General features: G+C 46.5%; 1 protein-coding gene across 1 annotated transcript in view; it reads left to right on the top strand.

The window, feature by feature from the left end:
- Positions 1-18: 18 nt before the first annotated feature.
- The window catches only part of NOC2L (NOC2 like nucleolar associated transcriptional repressor), a 51179-nt gene continuing 30754 nt past the window's right edge, over positions 19-20443 (top strand). Inside the window, exons 1-12 of the mRNA XM_054222260.1 lie at positions 19-312; positions 521-703; positions 1564-1732; positions 2259-2369; positions 3013-3133; positions 3723-3813; positions 4594-4672; positions 6385-6495; positions 8277-8390; positions 9083-9271; positions 11220-11359; positions 16697-16808. Of these exons, the coding sequence (XP_054078235.1) occupies positions 293-312; positions 521-703; positions 1564-1732; positions 2259-2369; positions 3013-3133; positions 3723-3813; positions 4594-4672; positions 6385-6495; positions 8277-8390; positions 9083-9271; positions 11220-11359; positions 16697-16808 (1440 nt within the window). The 5' untranslated portion in view covers positions 19-292. The remainder of the gene's footprint in view (positions 313-520; positions 704-1563; positions 1733-2258; positions 2370-3012; positions 3134-3722; positions 3814-4593; positions 4673-6384; positions 6496-8276; positions 8391-9082; positions 9272-11219; positions 11360-16696; positions 16809-20443) is intronic.

Below are 20443 nucleotides of genomic sequence, written 5' to 3'. Positions count from 1 at the left end.
GCGGCGGAGCTGCCCACCGGCACGGCACAGCGGTGCGGTTTGTGTCCCCCCCCCGCGCGGTTAAATGCCGCGTGGCGGGGCTGCGGGGGAACGGGCGCTCTCCCCGCCGTTACTGGGCAGTTGGCCGGCCCTGCGGGGGGGGACACGAGAGGGGACACACATAGGCGCGTGACACCGGCACCCCGCGGCCCGGCCGCCGGTACCGGGGGGGGGGCGGGGTCTCCGCGCCCCGCCCCGCCGCGCTGCACGCTGGGAGCGGAAGCGGCGGCCGCGCTGAGGCGAGGAAGGCAGCATGGCAGCCGCCGGCAAGAGGTGAGCGGCGGCGGAGGGCGCGTGGGAGCGGGATGGCTGTGGGAAGGGGCTGCGGTACCGCCGGGGAGGCCCTCGGGGTGCCGCCGGCCCGGGTGCGGCTCGTCAGCCCCCCGCGCTGCCGGCCACAAGGCCGCCGTGAGCGGGCGGGCCCGGGCGCTGCCGGCCCGGCTCCCTGCTAAGCGGCCACATCTCTCCTCACCGCCCCCAGGAGCCTGGCGGAGCTGAGCCTGGACGAGTTTCTCGCCGCTGGGTCCGAGTCGGAGGCTGACGGCGGCTGGGAGGAGGAGGAGGCCGCCAGGCCCGCCAAGGGCTCGGCGCAGCGGCGGCCCAGCGGGAAGGCGGAGCAGAATGGGAAGGCGAAGCAGCCGCTCCGGGCCCCACCGGCGGGGAGGTAAGGGCGAGCCGCTGGGGATGGAAAAGACTAGTTCTGGGACCAGCTGGGTCAGAGGTACCTAAAAAGCCACCTAAAAGGTTCGAGACCACAGCGTGGTTACAAGGTATGCGACAGGTTTTCCGTTGTACCTGTGTCACTTCAGTAACTGTAGTGGAGAAAAACTGATATATGCTTTTAATCTTTTACATGGTATATTGGAGTCAGGCAAAGCTCACTTTGGTTTTCCTCAGTTTGTGTGTGTTTGCTCTTACCGAAAGACACTGGAGTACCTGCAGATAGAAAACTATGTAGTTCTTAGCCACTGCTGATCGTTATTAGAAGTTAAAACAATTCTTTAGTACCAGATAAGATTTTACTGAGATTTTGTTGTCAGATTTCTCTGGCAGTATTGCTTTCAGCTTGCAAGTATCCAAGAGGTCAGGCCACTTGCTGGTGGCCCAGAGGGTTTGGAGTTAGAATCCCACCAACATCTTGTGAACCTGCATTGGCAGGGGGTTGGACTAGATCATCTCCAAAGGTCCCTTCCAACCTTTACTAACTTTAAAAAAACAAACCTGAGAAACAGATTTTTTTTTTTGGTTTTGCAAGATGTTTTCATGACCTCTGGTCTGTGTCTCAATACAACCTGCTAGTTTGCTATCAGGATTTCTTAATGCTGAATGAAAAGAACCTTTTGTAAGACCTCTAGAACACCAGGTGTTAAATGGGATACAGAACTGTGGCCACAGCCCTGGTAAATCCATCACCATTCAGATTAGCCCCAGGTGTGCTTTAGTGCCCAGAAGCTGCTTACTTTTCTTACAGCATCAGCAGAAGTTTGAGCGATGAATAAATGCATGTTAATTCTTATCTACCAGGAAGAAGGGAAAAGCATCTGAACATAAAGATCAGCTTTCCCGGCTGAAGGACAAAGACCCTGAATTTTATAAGTTTTTGGAGGAAAATGATCGTACACTACTGGATTTTGATGCTTCAGACAGCTCCGATGAGGAGGAGGCGTTGCACATACCACCTGATAAGCTGGAGGTACTAGGGCCTACTTTGGAGTGCTGAAATCAGTGATTTTAATTACTTACATGTTAAGTGTTTGAGTTTTAGTGCAAGACTTATAGTGGCATAGATGATTGGGGAGGAGCTTCCCCAAAGATTATCCGCAGGTGTACAGGCTTGTAATCCAGAAATCAGCTGTGCATTTGAACTGAGCATGAGGGGTTTGTTAAAGATGGTGAAAGCACAGCCTTAGAGTATCTCTGTGGCTTTGGTTTTGTGTCTCCTTTCCTAATGAGAGTATGTTTTGCCTCAAGTGATATGCTTTATCCTTCATGTTTTACATTATTGCACATTGTATTTATGTAGCAAAGCTGCAGGGCTTAAGTAGCTTTTTTTTGAATTTGTAATACCTGTAACTTAATGCTGTTATCAGCACTTTGTGTAAAGCAGTAATAGAATTCACTATGCCTGCCTTTCCTCTTCAGTAGCTGCTCAGCAAAAGAGGTGGGGCCAGAAAAGAAGTGTATAAGCCTTTTCTCAGTCTTGGTACTGACTTCTCTAGGAAGCAAGTGATGAAGATGAAGAAGAAGAACAGGAAACAGTCAAACAGAAGAAAGTTTCTTTGATCCCTGTGAGCTTGAAAATGGTTGAAGAATGGAAAAAAGCTGCAGAGGTGAGCAGGGAGTTGGAATAAAAGGCACTTGAGTGTTCTCATTTAAATGTTCCTCTGCATGTGTCACTGCCTCTAAAAGACCAACTTTCAATTTGTTCATCTTTCACAAAAATCTACAGAGAAGATGTATGTCCTGCGTCCTCTTGTTACTTCAGCATGACTTGTCTTTGCAATTTTTGCTTGGGCTGCAAGATTAGAGTCCTTGCACTTCATCTAAGGGAGAAGCTAGAGAAACTTGTGTGGCTCAGAATGGTTAACTTATGATTTTTCATCTTGTTACTAAGCAGTGTGCCTTTGGCAGCTCCAAGAACGTTTTTAGTCATGTTTTGAGTAGTGATGAAATGGCTTGCTGCTTCTGACTAAGAGGGGGAGGGAAAGGTCAAATTGGATAATTGCTTGCAGCTGATTATTGCTTCTCCACCCCCAACCAATTAAAAGCCCTAGAAACCCATTTTAGAGCAAGTGAAGGCCACTAGCATTTGTTAGTACTTTCTTGACACTTTTCCTTTGTGTTAGAGGATGGAGCTATTTTTGCAATCAAAGTTACAATGAATTCCAGTACTCTTGTCCCAGTAGAGTGCTTCAGAGTTTCAGAATATTCCTTGCTCTTTCTCCTCAGCAATCCTTTTTGTTCTTTCCCCAGAGAAGGCCAACACCAAAACTTTTCCATGAAATCACTCAAGCCTTTAAAGCAGCTGTAGCAACCACCAAAGGAGATAATGGTGGGGCTGATCCTAGCAAATATCAAATCATCGATGCTGCAGGTGAGTTGGTCACCATACTCCTGTGAGAGAAGGGTTTTCGTAGGGAAGATTTAGCTGTTGGAAGAGAGGGGGGATAAGTCCTGGCAGGAGTTAACTTACCCTTTCGTAGGCTTCATTTCACTTAAGTAGCTTATCTTCTTCCTGGTGGTGAGTCTGTGCAGTGGTATCTCTTCTGGTGTCCCAGTAAGTATACCTCTCGGTGTGCATGCCTGGAGCAGCTGGGCTTGCAGACTGCTGAGGAAAATACCATGCTTCATTCACTGGGCTACTTAGAGTGAAGTTGAAGCTAGGTACTGTTTATATGTTTGCAGTCATGGTTCAGGCTGCTTTTGTGCTTGGTACTGGTTACTGAGAGAGCAAAGAGATGGCCCCTGTGCCAGAAAGCTGTCACTTGTAATCTTGCTGTTTAGATTAAAAATTCTAAGGTAAGACAAACTGATGTTTTCTGGAAGCTTGTGTAAATGCAACAGTTCTGCTATGGGAATTACTGGCTTCAGTTCCTTGGGGAGCTCTCCTCAGATTAGGTGAGAAAACAGGACTATATGGAAAATTATTTACAAATGTTTTACTGACTTTTTTTTTTAACTAGTGTTCAATGCCCTTGTGTCCTTCTGTGTCCGGGACCTCTTCAGCTGCGTGCAGAAGCTGCTTCTTCTGAAACCCCCAAAGAACAAACTAAAGTAAGTCTGAGAAGATTTGGGAACTGCAGGTGAGAGAAAGCTGACTGGGGTTTTTCAGAACTGCAGTCTGGCTGTGAAGCTAGGAAAAGATGTCAGCTCTTCCCAAACACCGTCAAAGTTGCCTGATGATATTCACAGTTGTCTTAGCTAGGTTGTTCCTTTCTTCCCCAGAAGTGTGTCCTCTGTAAAACTAGGGGTGAACTAAACTCTAGATTCCTTGTTGACAGCGGTGCCTAGTCTGAGAAGTAAATTCCAGTTCTTTGTGTAAATACCCGCCTCTTTCCTCCCCAGGCCTGACTTGTACAGGCCGTGTCTGAATTTTGGGGTGGCCTGGGGGCACTACTTCCAGTGCAGTGTCCAAAGTTTGGAATAGATAGAGCAAATGTCTCACAACTAGTTCGATCCCCAAAACAGACTTCCTCGCTACAAACCAGCCTGCTCTGTTCTCAGGCAGTGGCTGCAGAATGCCTGACTAGATGATAATATCAGTGTGAGGGATTCAGGTCTCCTGTATCACACTTCCAGAGATCTGGGTACGCTGCTGTGAAGCTCTTTGAATTGAATTTTCTAATACTGTTCTTCAGGCAGTCTTGACAGAGTGGAATTACTACTTTTCACCCATGATAAAATTGTTACTTTTATTTCTTGCTTTGCTAGCGGTTGTCTTTACTCGCTAGCAATATCGAGGAAGTGAACAGGCTATTCTTTGTGCTGCTGAAATCAAATTTATTTGGCGTGGTTTTTTTTTTAAAGCTAAACCTGACTTTTGCTCGTTTCCAGAATGGTCCTCCCTTCCACCAGCCCACTTTGGAGCAAGCTGCGACTGGACATAAAAGCGTACCTTAGCTGTACTGTACAAGTAAGAACTTTCAGCATGTTTGTGTTTCTGGAATCATCAGTCTGTGCATTGCTGGGCTTTTGTTCAGCGTATTTTGGAATGAGGCAGTCTCAAAGACTTGGGCACCAGATTTGTGTGTCCGCCTAGTTCCTTGTCTTGTTTTGAAAGTAGTTGGTCTAACTAACAATTTAGAGGTCCATAGGATGGTTCGCTCAAAATAGGTAGCCTGTAACGAAGGGCTGAGTTAACATTCTGGCAGTTCTTTCTGTCTTAATTTGTCTGAAAAATTAATATTTAGTGGGCTTTAAAGTAGTTTGCAGTGCTGTGCTCCTGCATTCTGCATCTTTAATTCAATTTTTGGCACTATGATCTTGCTTCTTATAGTAAATACTAAGATGTTACGTTGACAGCCTCAGCTCCTCATTTATGACATCTCCAAGCATGATTATGCTCCATCCTACTAGGATATCCCATCCATCCAAAGTTGCAGATGTCTGGTGTTTCAGAGGCAATTCATGGATTATTTATGAAAGAAACTCCTGTCCCTGGTTAATTTTTTTTTTTGAGATTGCTTCATCATGTATCCCCAAATTTGGAATATTAAAAGAACAACATGGAAATACTCATTCTTCAGAAGCTGAGGGAAGGGTATATAAGGAAAGAGAAAGAAAGTGCTGATGTCTCTTAGCTGTAAGCTGGCAGAATGACTTAGCAGAAAAAGCATTTTGATCAGTAGAGCTTTTTTTCTCAAGTCGTGGTGCCTCTTGCCAGCAGCAGAGCTAAAGATTGCAGTAGAGAAGGAAAAGCTGGCAGTGCAGTCCCATTGAAGTAATCCCTGGTCCTGTGCTTACTTCTGAGTGCCCTCAGTCCCAGGCTTTACTATCCTGTCTTTCTGGCATAGTAGTTTCTGAAAAATATCTTCTTTTTTCCTATTGGTGTGTGAGGGACCAGAATCTTTGCAGTGTAAGGAGAAGAATGAGGAGGAAAGTTAAAAGAAGAAAAAATGCTTCTGCTTCCAGCAACTGGGATTGCAGGCAAGAGGGGGCACTGCATCAGGCAGAATCTCTCTCAAATTGAAATGACTTTGAGCTTGAGCTTTGTCTTCAAATTAGAAACCACAAATGTCTCTGGGTTTGTCTCCAGGTGAACTGAGCTGAACAACCTGGAAATACCAAAATGTTGTTTCTTAAATAGTTTGTCTCACCTTTTCCTTGAGCTGGAGTTAACCCCTTGATACCCAGTAGTATTCTAGCTTCCCATTAAAGAAATCCCAGTGAAATCCAGCCAGTCAGCCCAGGTGGTCTGTTTCTGTGCCTTGTGTAGACTGAAAGTGTCTTCATTGTGCTTTGATCATTTGTAGTGAGATGACAGAGGCATTGGTGTCGTGCCATCTGCGAGAAGTCTTAAACTGTGTGTAGACTTAGCTTTTGCAGTACACACAAATGAGGTTTTACATGATGAGCTCAGGTGCCATTAGCCATTTAAGTCCAGTAGCCTGAGCTCACATTTTTTCAGGATGATGTACTTTCAGGGGAGTTATCTAACCTGCCATGTGCCTGCTCCTTTCCCGATATGGTTTTTGGCGGTTTGTTTGAGCTTCTTCCTAGGGAAGGCTGTTCTTCCAGTGTTTTGGTAACACAAAAACACTTGGGAACAGCCAAATACAGATGATAAAGGAAGAAGTGATGAGGACTACACACTAAATGGGATTGTGTTTTGTTTTTCCTTTGTAGCTCCTGTCTTGCTTAACAGAAGCCTCAGTTGGTGTTGCAGTCCTTCAGCATGTCAACTCCATAGTGCCTTATTATTTGTCCTTTCCAAAGCAGTGCCGTGCACTTCTCAAGGTAAGGTGACATGCTATGATATGTTGTTTGAATCTGAGGTACTTTCTTTACCCCTTCAGATGAGCATCTCATGGTATTTGGGCTGGATCCCATGGCAGTTCAGTCTCTTGTACTCCTCTTCCCTTGCTTTTCCTTTGGTCCTGGAAAGGACGCGTTCTCTTACAGGCCCTCTAGGTACCATGAAGTGCTGTCACACTGAGGAGAGTGGGCATGTGGCTCTGTGTGTAGCTGCTGCTAATCCCCATGCAAAGTGAGATGGAGGTGTTCTGGGGAAGCTGTCTGCTTCCTCATCACAGATGGAGTAATTTGCTGCCTGAGTGCTGAGTCTGTGTGTATGTCTGTGATGGTATTTCACTCTCAAGAGCTGGGGGTGGAATATTTTTGCAGAAACTTAGTCACAACTGCTGAGCACTTAAGAACAACAAAGGAGGCGTGGAGGAGCGGGATAGGGCAACAGGGTGACATTTAAATGGAAAGCTGCAACACAACATTTAAATGAGGCTGGGAACCCTTTGATGATAAAGATAACTGGTATACAGTGATGGGAGGCTGTTATGCCTCGTATCTGAAGGTGTAGCAGTCTGGGATTTTTGAGTAGGCTTTTTCAGCCCTGTAGCTGGAATCTTTCTGGTTTCCTCTAGAGTTCATTAGTGGAGGTAAGGTAACTAGTTCTTGGAGGAATCAGCTGTGATTGTGGTCCTGCTGTACCAGATGCATCCTGACAGAGCCAGCCATGTCCGAGTGAATCTATAATCTGAACAGCCGAATGCAGGCAGGCCTCGGAAGAACAAAATCTATTCATTTGCCTCTCAAGAACTTGAGGGAGAGACCAATAAATGATTGCTTTATGCAATGCAGAGATGGGTAAAACTCATCATAATGACTTTACATGTCGATGACGGGCTGTCTGTTAGTCCAGAGCTCTGCAGAGACTAACCTACCCCTCTCCAGCTGGTGTAGGTATTTTTATGATGCACTGGGTGTTCGTCATCATTTGTGTACCAGGGTGACTAAGGATATGTCTCAGCAGAAGTGCTGCCTGATTGTCTTGTCTCTGGCTCCAAACCCTGCTGCTGCTCTGTCCTTTGTATTAATACAGTGAATGTCCAGGGAGCTGGAATTAAGTGAGAACTACCACCAGGAGATGTATCTCAGGAATTTAACTTACTTGCCCAGAGGGGAAAAAAAACTTTTTGATAAATTCATAAATCAAACCCTGATGTTCCCTCTCCAGAGACAAGTGCATCTGTAATAGCATTCTTTGAGAAACTAGAATTTGGTGTTTGTGGCGATAACTGGAGTGTAATTGCAGTATAGTTGTATTCTGCAGAATTCAGTGTTAGGTGTAAAAAAAATTACTTTTTTTTTGTTGGGCTGGAAGATGTATTGGCCACACATGTAATCTAGTGTGGTGTTGCTGTCTCGGGGATGATGAGGAAGTTTTCCAAGCCTAGGAGATAGTTGTATGCACAGGCTGGTGCCTATGTTCAGAAGCTTAAATGTGTATTTAGGCACGTGAATAAAAGTGCATGTATTTTTCAGAGATGCTGGTTTTGGACAGTTTCCTTGCCTTTTGAGTGGTCTCGCAGCTAGAGCATGAGGACAGAATGGCTGCCAGTGCTGTTGTGACGGATTCTGTGACAATACAGCCTGCCATCTTTGTACCATCGTCCTCCTCACTTGGTTTTTTGATGTGAAGGAGGGAAGCTCAGGCCTGTCTGTAACCAGGAAGGTGCTCTCTGTTCATTCACTTATCTATGTCTTTTTATTTTCCATTCCAGCAAACAATTAATTTGTGGAGCACAGGTGAGGAAACAGTGAGAGTACTGGCCTTCCTTGTGCTGAACAAGATCTGCCGCTACAAGAAGGAGGTGTACCTGAGTCCATTGCTTAAGGTAAGGCTGGTACTTGCCATACTCCACAGCTTTTCTTTCTCATGTTATACCTTAGAGCATGAGCTGTAGGCTGTTAGTTGGGGCTGGTGCTGGAGATAGTGCTGGCTACCTCCAGAAAATTAAACGGGGAAGAAATTCTGTGTTAAGTCAGTGATATCCTTCTTCCTACAACTGCCCTTCCTACCAGAGGCACACAGGGCCTTAGCAGGGAAGGCCTCTGGTACTCATCTGTCTACTGGATGAATGCTTATCTTCCAAATCTTGTGGGCTTTCCTCAAGTGCTGATGTGCTACTCAGTGCTACTGAGCTGCTCGGATCTCTCAGCTAATAGCCAAGGTTCCCAAGTGTAGTTTGCTTGGGTACCACTGTTACAGAAAGAGAACTGTGACCAACCGTAAGCGTGTATGGCTCAAAGCTGTGTCACAGTTCCTCTCACAGATAAGGAATATGGCAGGGGCATCTCCAAGTGCTGTGCTAAAAAATGTAAGGGTGCAAAGAGATTCTGACTCTTGTTCCATCTCCCCTGAAAAAGGAGCAGGCTGGTTTATTATTTTTGCATATACCTGTGAAGTGACTTGTCTTATAAAACTAACGCTTCACCCGGGTTTGGACATACCTGGCTGGAGAAGGTTAATGAGAGAATGTTTTTGTACTGTTTTCTGTGGTTATATCGTGTCTTCTTTCCTGCACAGCAAATGTACATCGCATTTGTGAAGAATTCCAGATTCACCTCTCCCAATGTCCTGCCCATGATCAATTTCATGCAGCGCACACTGACAGAGATGTATGCCGTGGACACACACACCTCTTACCAGCATGCCTTCATCTACATCCGTCAGCTTGCCATCCACTTGCGCAGTGCGATGACGATAAAGAAGAAGGTAGGTACCCGTCAGCATGGAAGGAGTGTACCCTCCTTTGGGGGGGGAATGTGTGGAGAGAGGGAAAACTACAGTAGCCCCTTCAGGCTTTTGGTAATGTCTCTAAAGTGTCAGTATTTGTGTCTGACCCATTTCATAACGTGCTGAGCAATTTTTTGCCAGGGGCTGGGAGCTTTGGAGATCACCCCGTAGTTGCCTGTGTTAGTTTAGAATTTCATCAAGGAATAAGGAAAGACAACTGCGGGGTTGAAGTCACTTTTCTCTCCCCAGCTTGCAAGAGTTTGCGATGCACGTTCCATCTTCTGCCTTGGGCACCCTTTTTCCACTCTGTGAAGCTGCTGTTTGCAGCCTCTGTCGCAAAACCTCATGGTAAAGAAGATTAGGAACCACCCTGGTGCGTGCATCTTTCCAGTGAAGTCCATACTATTTAAAGGACTTACTTGAACAAAGCAGCTCAGACCTTTTGGGAGCAGCCCTGATTTCAGCCACCTCCAGTCTGACCTCGGAAGTCTGAGTCAGATTGGTAATCCTGGCTTTAGTTGTGTTTAGCAAAACAGACCCCTATAAATGAATTGTTCAGCTGCTCCCAAACATTGCAGGATGGGTGACCAGTTAAATCTCCTGGCTGTTCAGACATGGGGATAAATGAGCAGAGATAAATGAAGTCTGGGCTGCATATGCCCTAATTGGATTGCATTGGCTTCTTACACCCTCAGTCCTGGCCCAGACAAGAACTAAATCCACTTGATTTCACAGCTGGGGAGGGTTGTAGGAACTTTAAATACAACAGCACAACCAAAATGTACAAATCCAAGCAATAAGCCAATTAATTTAAATAGAGCAGTGGGTGGTTGTGGAAGGTGATTACAGGAGCAGATTGCTTATCTGTTCTGTGCCAGAGAAGCTGAGAACAGAGCTGCTTGGTACGTCTCGGTGACCTGGTGAGATCTGGGAGAGCTCTACCATTTCCAGCTGCGGTTTATGTCTCTACTGCAAAGTTTGGTCCAGTGGCTGCAATTGAGCGCTTCTGTCCTTGTTTTGGGACTTAAACATCTTGCTTCGTCCACACAAAAGAGGAGGTGACCTGGGCTTTGAAAGTCCATCTGAAACAAACATGCATTGGAGCTGAGGCACCTTGTTAAGTGCAGTCTCCTGAGTGCCTGGTGCAATTCTGGGGAACACGTGGGCCTGCAGAACTCTTTGGAAAGGGTATCCTTAAGGGGCTCCTGCGCTCCTCTGGGCTTTTATTTGACCTGGCACTATGGGCTGCTTAAGCACGTGGCGGGGCCGGGGGGGAGTCAGGGCTTTCCCAAACATTCTTGAAAACCGTGTCTCTTGGATTGGTGCAAGACCTGACCCACACCTACCCCTACTACTGAGCCAGCCTGACATGCTGATTCAGTGTGTCATTCCACGTCAGGCACACTGCTGGTGCGTTGCATTGGTTTTTGCTGGTAACCATAAAGACTTGTCTGAGAAACAGAGCTGGAAGTTTGTTCTTAGCTCTGCTGTCTGTCATGTTGTACTCTACAATTGAGAAAAATGAAACTGTCCTGCGTAGTGTCTTTTCCAAAAGCAGGGGGGAGTGCTGGGTTGATCATTTGGTCCTTGCTTTGACAGTGAATGTTTGTAGGAACATCTTTAAAATGAGCACTGATGCTGCCTTTCAGAGTTAGTGGGTCGGTGGTTAGGGGGGTTTGATTAATACAGCTGAGGGAAGGGAAGCCTCGAGTGGGAAGGGCAAGCTGCTACGTAACAACTTGCTGGATGGTGGGTCAGCCACTAGCATCAAAGTGACAGCTAGAACATTAGTTATTGCTCTCTAAACAGTACACAAGGTCCTGTTGGAGAGTACTAGATAAAATAAGTCCTGTAGAGAAACCAGAGTGAACTTCTCTCAAATGCCACATTTTCAAGTTTGTGCTGGTTTTTTTCCCCTTTTCTGCAGGAGAATTTCCAGTCTGTTTATAACTGGCAGTATATCCACTGCCTGTATTTCTGGTGTCGGGTTCTCAGCACAATCTATCCCAGTGAGGTCATGGAGCCGTTGATCTATCCTTTGACGCAGGTCATCATTGGCTGTATAAAGTAAGTAGGACTTTTTTTTCTTCTTTTGGCTGTACTTCTTTCTGTTGCTTGATGTGGCAGAGGAGTTACTAAGTGGGTGTTGCCATTATGTGGTTTGAGTTTAACCTTGTGTTGTAAGGAATTGTCTGAGAGCTGCTTTTGATTGAAGTATTGCAGCTGAAGATGTGTTGTGGGCACCTGTATGTTTAGGTGGTGAGAAAGCCTAGGGAAGAATAACCTACACCGCCACTAAAGTCTCTGTATCAGGAATTTCAGTTCTGCCAGATTTGGTGCCCAGTTCAAATCCTTCTGTGAGCTCCCATGTTGAAGGAGGACCAATCAAGCTGTGACCTGGTGTCAAACTGCAGCCGTTTCTGGGCTAATCTGAAAAGTAGCTAAGTAAGTGATGCCCAGCAGTGAGAATGGAAAATGCTGTGAAATTCTTCTTCCTTTACGCTCCAGAATATTTGCAGTGTTTATGTGGTCTGGGCACGCTTCCGAATAATGTTAACACTTTTTGCTATCATCTGGGGGAGACCCAAAGCAATGCAGTTAATTTTGGTGCTAAAAAGTACATGATTACCTCTATGGCTGGAGAACTGTATCTCCAAGAAGATGTTCTCTAGGTAATGTCCTCTTTTTCTGAAGGAAAGCTTAAAATAACCGAGTTGTCCCCAAGCATTCATATGAAGAACTAGCCCAAGTAGGGAAGCTTAATCTTTTAACATCCATCAGAATGCTTTGTCATGTGTAGAGCAGTTGCAGCACTAGGTAGTATTTCTGTGGTGCTGAGCGTTCTTTCCAAGAGGTTATAGCTGGCTGGATATTTCCAAGGAGAACCGTCCAAGTGCAAGCATGCTTTGTATGTCTGTCTCAGAGCTGAGCTATTTGGAAAAAAAATGAGGCAGGAGATGGGGACTTGGTTTTGGAATCTAAGTGCATTTAGAATTTTATAACTTATTTTTTTTCTTAAAATCAGCACACCAGTAGTAAGAGCTGCTCAGGTACTTTGGCAGTATGAAAGCTATTCTCATTTGTGTGTTGTTGTGGATTTTGTTTGTTTCAGGGGTTTAGGGTTGGTTTTTCCCTCACTTCCAGAGCATGAGCCAGGTATAGTGGTCTGCATTTAAGCATGCTGAACTCCACCAGTTCCGTTAGTGGAGTTGAACCACGGTGGAATTTCTCCCAGTGGTTGTTATGGAATCCCAGTGTGTCAGTGCGTGGGCAATCGGAGACCAAGGGGAGATGAACTCTTATCCCAGCCAGCAGCTGTATGTTGTGCAGTAGCTCTGCAGTACTATGGCTCTACTTTGAGGTAGTGTGCAGGGTAGATGATGGCTCTCTGCTCCACAGAAGTCGCAACCTGACTAGCCTGAACAAATTATCCTCCTGATTGTGTACACAGTGGCAAGGAAAAAATGCACTGACTTGCTCAGGACCTGACAGTGCCACAGTGCAGAACCAAGTCCTCATCTCTAGCTCTGTAAATACAGTTAGATGCATTTTTTTGAGAATATTTGTTAGAATTTGAAAAACTAGGACATATTTATTGTTTTTAGTATGTCTCTGCTGAGAATTTCTTTTTTTTTTCCCCATCAGTTTATATATGCAGTTTTTGTGCTTTGAAATGGCTGTTAATAATGAGCATTGAGGGAGTTTCTGAATCTCTGGTGATCTTTGAAATCCTGTTAGCTCTGTTAACCAGATTCTCAGCTTTAAAATGCCACCTGCCTGGTCTTGAAAAAACTCCCAAGTGGTGATGAAGATAAGCAGATTTAAACGATCGTTAGAGCGTGCATACATCCCTCTTCCCATCCCCCATGTGCACAGGCTGCTTCCCGCTGCTGTTGGAAAGCTTTAGCTGTCCTGTGGACTAATCTAAGCAGTTTTCTACCTGTCCAGGCAGATAAATCAGCTATCTGCGGCTAAGGAAAGGTGAATCGGGTGAGTCTCAGCAAGAGCAGTAAATAGAATTTTTTAGCATCTGTGACGGACAGGGCTTCTTGGCGTGAAGTACGGTTACCGCCTGACAAGGCTTCAAAGACTTGGGAACCTGACGGATGGGTTCTAGGGTGGGGAAAATAGAAGTAGATCCCACCCTGGCTTCCGTACTGAGCCAAGGCAGTGTCTGGGATATAAAAAGGGGGGAGGTAGGGTAGCAGATATGGGAATGATGTGGCTCCACGGGCTTCAGCCTATATCCAGGATCCCTACGGCTCCTTCCTGAGCACGGCAGCCTCTTCTCAGTGTTGGTGGCTGTGCTGTCCAAACTGGCACTCGTGAGAATCAGTCTCTGGGCCACATCCCCTGGTATCCGTACCAACTGGGTGTTACGGATTGTTTCTGTTTGAGGTGAGAGGATAAAATAATCTAGCCTGCAGGTCAAGGGTTTGTTTTTTTTCCTTCCTGTACCATGTTATGCAATTCTGGAAGGCGTGTTGAGGGGTGTGAATCTGCCTGGGGGCTGCTTAGTATTTGCCTGCTGCCACCAAGCTTTCTGGTGGAGATGGTGTGAGCTAGCTGGGCCCCTCTGTTTGCTTCTCTGGGCAGCTCAGCTTCGAGAGGTGTGTGAGCAGGTGGTGGGACAGAATGCTGTGCAACATCTGGAAGACCTTCTTGCACTTCTGCTCCTGATGTGGTGGTGTGCCGTGGGGCGGAGGGTGGTAGTGCTTGGAGGGGACACCCCTTTCCCCAGTGCCTTTTGTACCGGGAGGTGGCGCCTGGCTCCAGCAAAAGGGCGGTGAGCGGGTGTCTGTCTGTCTGTGGGACATGGACTGCTCCTCATGCCACCCTGGCCTCTTACCTGAGGGCAATGGGGAGAAACCGCCATCCATCACAGGCTTTTTGCTCTGGGTGGGGATCAGGGCAGAATTTGAGAAGTAATTAAACAACATAACTCCCAGAAGAGGGTTGCCTGCTAAAATCAAAATTAGCTCCCTAATTTTCTTGCTCCCTCTTCTTGCTTTCCAGCATATAAAATGCATTGAAACTATTTTTAGTAATACATATTACAGCAATGGACTCCATGTGTGTCTAGAAGTTACCTGTGCTCAAGATGTGGTCCAGAGAATGTGGACTAGCAAATGGAGAAGTGCTGGAATTGATGGTTTCTGACTTTTGTAATGCTGGGAAGAGCCTCATTGCTGAGTTTGCTCGTGGAATTGCCGTGTAATAATGAGTGAGGCTGTTCTCACAAGCAGCGGAAAGATTGCAGTTAGTTTGACCAATGGAGCAGTGTTGTAGGTATTGCAGAGATAGTAGAATGTGCAGGAGATTATTTTCCCCCTTCCTTTCTCTGCATTGTGCTTTTTCTCTGTCTCCATGGTCCCTGAGTTCCTCCTTTTGACCTGTGTGCTTGCATTTGTCTGAGATCATGGTTGGGGCTTTTTGCAGTTGTTGCAGAAGCTCCTGTTCTGTTATCCCTTTTCCCCTCATCCCATAGTGTTTTTCTAACTGTGTCTGCTTGGATTTCTACCTTGCTTCCAGTCCAAGCTATAAAAATGAAGTTCCTCCCTGGTTTAGAGTTAAATGAGGATTTTTGGTGCCTGGTAAGTTTTGGGTTCCGGCCTTTCAGCATGTACAGGGGAGAAAGCAGGTACGGCCTCCTTCATGGAGAAGGAAGCACAACCTTGGCATCCCTGAGCAACTTCCCTTGGTGACCTGTCCTGGTGGGGTGGAGGCTGATGTCAAATGAAGCGTTCTCTGTCCTCTCTAGCCAGAGGAAGATCATGGTCACCTAGCAGTATAACACAAGGAGCTGTAGTGAGTAAAAATAAGCCTTGAGAAGTCTTTAGGCTGTTCTCTACACCACAGCCTGTGCCCTGGCTGCGTGAGAGAAGTACAGCAGGCATTCCAAGAGCTAGTAGTGGTAAGACATGAGAGCACTCGCTGCTGAGATGAAATGTGAGGCAGTTTGGACCCCCCTGGCTGCACCCTGCAGTGACTAGTCAGTTGGACGTTCCTCGGCAGAGCTGGGACCCAGCTGTGTTTTGTATTCCCTGTGCATCCAGCCATCGCAAAGTTGAGCAGATTGTTGCATCGCCACGCACTCTAAAATTAATGGTCTTGGTTTACAGTAAATCTATACACTTAACAGGTTTATTCCTCGATCAATTAATTCCTGGGAATGGCTTTCGTCATCTCCAGTGGTGCCAGATCAGGGGTGCAAAGTAGATTTATTTCTATAATGGATCCAATGATAATTATTTCACTATTTGGAGGGGGGAAGATGCAGGTGATTTATGGTGCCTGGTCAAGCATATTTTTGCTCTCCTGGATTGCTCAGCAAGCTCTTTGGAGAGGGGAGGGGTTCATTTATCAGACTTGAGCCTGTTGTCTGGGAACTGTGGGGTTTTTTTGGTTTTTATTTTTTAAATTAAAAAAAAAAAATCCTTGTTAATGCTGGAAGCATCCATGTCTTCAAGTACAGGTCATTCAGAGTGAGAGGTTTCTGGAGTGGCACGGTAATGAGGGCTGGTGTCTTTTAGGGATAGCTCTGCGTTCTTCCCTCTGCTGCTGGTTTATGTGGTTCTGGGGGAGCTGACCCTTCTCAGTCCCAACCTTACAAGGAGATTTGGCTCTACTCCTTTCTTAATACCTGAGCGTGTAACGGTTTGAAGGGTGGGTCAAAGAAAGTCTGGCCTCTTCCCCTCCGTGGCGATTACTGGGTGTTCAAATGTACGTGTTGCCTCTCCAAAGGAGATGGGAGTAGCTCAGGTGCTCCTCTGGGTTGGAGAGAGCTGAGCAGATTTGGCTGTGAGAGGTCACTCTCATTCCCACACTGTCCTTTCTGATATGCTGGTCACTGCTAGTCCAGCCCCTCCTACCTCAGGGACACTCCACACTAAGGGGATCACTGTTCAGGTGACAGCATGAATTCTGTGGGTATGCAGAGGGAAATATCTTCCTCCTTGTAGTGCCACTGGTATGCTGGGGGAGCCCTTTCTTGGTCAAACTTGCTGCTTTAGGTGGGCATTTTACTGCTGGTTCCTGCCACTTTTTCTTGCATACCTACCTGTGCTGGGACCATGAGAGCCAAAAGTGTTCAATGTGACTAAACAGCTTTGGTGATAAACTTCGTCTGCAAAGCTCTTGTCTTGTAGCGCTTTCTCCCAGTAGAAGCTGGAAACCTAGCGCTTTGGTTGCAGGAATTTGTGTGTTAGTGTTACAGCTTTCATGTGTGTGACTTTTTTATTTCCAACTATGGGATAGCTTCAGCAGCTCAAGCAGTTTGCTGTGCAATACTAAAGCTGCCCATCTTTTGTAGAATAGGAAGGGCTCTCAAGTGTCACTGAAGGCCACAGGTGCAGTTCCTCTATAAACTTGGCCTAATATGCTTTCTTCTTTTTTATTCTCTAGGCTGGTACCGACGGCTCGTTTCTACCCTCTGCGCATGCACTGCATCCGTGCACTTACGCTGTTGTCTGAGAACACCAGGACCTTCATCCCAGTGTTGCCACTTATCCTGGAGGTCAGTTGGTTCATGTTGACTAGCAACGACTGATTCCTGCTACCTAATAAGCACACTCACTATACCCACCAACAGCTCCCAAGATTGCCCAATTTGCTTACTTCCTAAAATCCCTGGCAAACAGCATCAGACTGAATGTATTGTTGGGTTAGCAAATGGGATTAAACTTTTATTGGCCTGTGAGTGGAGGGTATCAGAGGTGCAAAAATATGTTCCGATGTGGTTTAACTAATGCAGCTGGAATAGGCAAAGGGTTTGCCAAAGAAGAGATTCAGAGGCTCAACTGGTTGCAGTAACTCCCCAAGCTGACGTTGCTTGATCCTGCTGGTGTGTTCGTATCGTAGCAAAAGGATTTTCTTCTAACTGCAGACTAAAGGGAAATGGAAGGCAAAAGCCCTTCAAGAATTCAGAATTTATTTAGGAAAAAAAATCTCGGTGAAAGCAACCATGCAGTATGTTTGGTGAAATACTGGTGCTAAGAGACCATCCAGCTTTCCCACGTATCGGATGCTTGATGTCTCTCTAGCCTTGCTGCTCTAAGAAGGTGGTACAGAAGTGATGCAGCCAAATCTCCCTGAAGAAGCATGAGTGAGGCAGGATGAGGACTGCAGAAGCCCCAGTAGATTGGCATGAGGCTGGACACTGAAGAGGAAGAGGGAGGGAGACTTCTATAATAAATGACCCCAGTCAGCCGGGCTCATTCCTAATCAAGTTCTGTTGAAGCAAAGGCTTTTGTGGGTTTGTGTTGTAAACGTCCTCTGCAAACCACATCCTCTGAGCCTGTGGAAGGCAGCGATGTTTATAAATCTCCTCCTGTTCTCCCGCCTCCTCTGCTGCTCCCTGGCCGTGGCCTGTGTGGCTTTGCCATTCGCCTGCTTCCTTCCTCTTGTTCATGCATATTTGAAATGCTGCCAACCAGATTTAATGATAGAGGCATCTCCACGCTGGGGGTAGTGGAGCTTGGGGTGAGGGTGGTTTCTTTGCTTTGTACTTCTTAGTGCTCTGAGAGATAAAGCCTTTTTCCCCTCGGAGGCCCCCCCTCCCGCCCCTCTTTGCGTTCTGGCCCCAGCACCTTGGCTGTAATCTGTGTCGGGCCCCAGCCAGACATTACCACACTGCACGCTGAGCTTCCTCCCAGCTTCCACAAGCCCGTGACCACATCCGATCCTGCTGTGTTTGTTTGTGAGGCACTACTCAGCTTGTCCAGGTGTTGGTGACAAGGAAAAGATGGGGGCAGGGTAAATGTGTGCCTGTGTGTTGCTTGCATACTCTTTCACATTACTTTAGCAATTATTTTGCTTTAAGTTCTGTAACCTAAGGTGACTGGCATGATGTTTAACTCCTGTATCTCCCTGCAGCTGACAACCTTTCCCTTCTTCCTGCCTACCTTCTGCAAGGGATCCCTCAAATATTCTGTGGAGTTCCCGAGAGCATTCAGGGCTATTCCCTTTGTACTTCCATCTTTTCCCAACTCTCACCTCCTCTCTGTTACAGAGGTATCTGAACACAACCCTTGGTGTGTCTCCACAACTGTCTTCAGGCAGGAGATGTATTCCAGCTGTGCGGATGAGATGGTAGGAAGCTTTAGCACACGGAGGGGAAGTGACCTGCCCAAAGTCCCAGGGTGGTTGTGGTGATGCTGGGAGGAGAATCTGCATTCTGATGCCCAACCCAGCGCTTTAACTATGAGCCTGTTTCTGCCAGCTCACAAATTCAGCAGTGACTTAGTCAACAGTCCCATGCCACACCATATCATGAAACAAAAGCCATTTCAAGCCCATTATCCAAACCATCATGAGGTTGAAGGATCTGGTCAGTGTATTGGTATAAGCAGGAGTAGACTTGAGGGGAGTGACTTGGGGTCAGGGGAGCGGAATGAAACCTTCCCAGCATAAGGTGTGCTTCGTTTGATAGGAAGGAGGAAAGGCTTTTCTCTCTGTCACTGTTGCAACTGAATCGAAGTGCAGTAAAAGAATGTCTGTGGAGTTGGTGACTATGTTTTGCGTGCTTTTTGGAGAGGGCTTTGCACAGCCTTGGAGTGTAGATTCTGTGAAGCTTCCTGTGTAAGTCTGTTTTCCCTTCCCCCTCTCCATCAAGGAAACCCATCCCTTGCTACCTCTTGTCTCAGCCCTGTTGCTGCTGTGCTTTCAAAAAACAGCAGATTGAATGTTTGTGCAATTCCCATAGGAACAGGAATTCCCCGAGCCCCTGCCAATAGAGATGAGAGCTGACTACTTGATGCATCTTGACAAGGGCCCAGCGTGGGCATCCAGTGCTGCCTCCTCTCTTACTCTGCTTTCCAGGATGGAGCAAAAGAAACAGCTTGCTAAAATTACATCTTGTGAATGGAGGAGGTGGTTTGGGAGGAGTGTAAAGCAGACAGGCTTTTATTTTTATATTGTTATTCGTCTTGAAGGGCCTGTGAGATCCCAGGCTTTTTTCTTTTTTTCCTCCCCATCACTTCAATTATTGTGTGACAGGCACTAGTTTCTGCAGCAGGAAAACTGGTGGCTCATCTGCTGGAGGGCAGGTATGGATAAACAAGGTGGAAATCTCCCCACAGGCAGACTTCGCATGCCGATTTTAAAATTGGCTTCGTCTGTGGAGGGATGGGAGGGGAGTTTAACCCTGACGTGCTTAGGAAGGCATGAGTTTTTCAGTTGGACACTTAAATGGCTTGAGTCTTGTTTTGGATGGGCAGCTTGCTTCGGCGAAAGTCCCCAGGCGCTTGGAGTGCAACGCAGATGGGAGTGGGCAGCAGATTGTGTCTGAGAAAATGGGATGATGCAAAGTTGGAGAATTGATAATGCTGGGCGCTGTCATACATTTAAGCACAGATCTGAAATTAGCGTTCTACGAGACATGGGCTTTTTGCCTCCTTTACACAGAGAGGAAAATCTGGAACTTTAGACAGACTAAGCTGAACCACTGCACCAACTGAAGCTGCATCTTTACTCTTCCTCGTTCTCCTCCCTCCACCACTATATTGTAGCTCTTAAATTCTGGATCACAGCCCTGCAGGTACCAGGGGTTGTTTGAGTGAAATCATGCCTGACCAATCTAATAGACTTCTACAGCGAGATGACTGGCTCAGTGGTAACAGGAGAGCAGTGGATGTTGTTTATCTCCTCTTTGTCAAGGTTTTGGATACCAGCTCCCATAACTTCCTTGCAGACAAGCTGTTGAATTGCAGACTAGATGAGCAGCCTGTGAGGTGTATTGGCAGCTGGCTGAAGTTCCAGGCTCCTGCTGTGATCAGTGGCATGAAATCTAAGTAGAGGCCACTAGTGATGTACCCTGGGGACCGATACTGGGGCTGATACTGGTTATCATATACGTTAATGATTTGAATGGTGGGGCAGAGGAGCACCATCAGCAAGCTTGCAGATGATACAAACTTGGGAGGAGCTGTTTATACACCAGATAATGTCCTGGAATTCACAGGAACCTTGACAGGTTGGAGAAACAGGCAGATGGAAGCCTCATGTAGCCCAACAGAGAGAATTGCAATGTCCTCCACTTGAGGAGGAGGAGGAGGAACCCTGTAATGACAACATCCTCACCGACTTAAACAATGAAGGAAAAAGAACCAAAGCAACCCCCCATCTGTCGTTGGAGATACTCAAAATCTGACT

The sequence above is a fragment of the Rissa tridactyla genome, chromosome 16 (genome assembly GCF_028500815.1).
Source record: "Rissa tridactyla isolate bRisTri1 chromosome 16, bRisTri1.patW.cur.20221130, whole genome shotgun sequence".
Lineage (NCBI taxonomy): Eukaryota > Metazoa > Chordata > Aves > Charadriiformes > Laridae > Rissa > Rissa tridactyla.
Note: the sequence above shows the minus strand (reverse complement) of the source record. Positions and strands in the feature narration are given on the sequence as shown.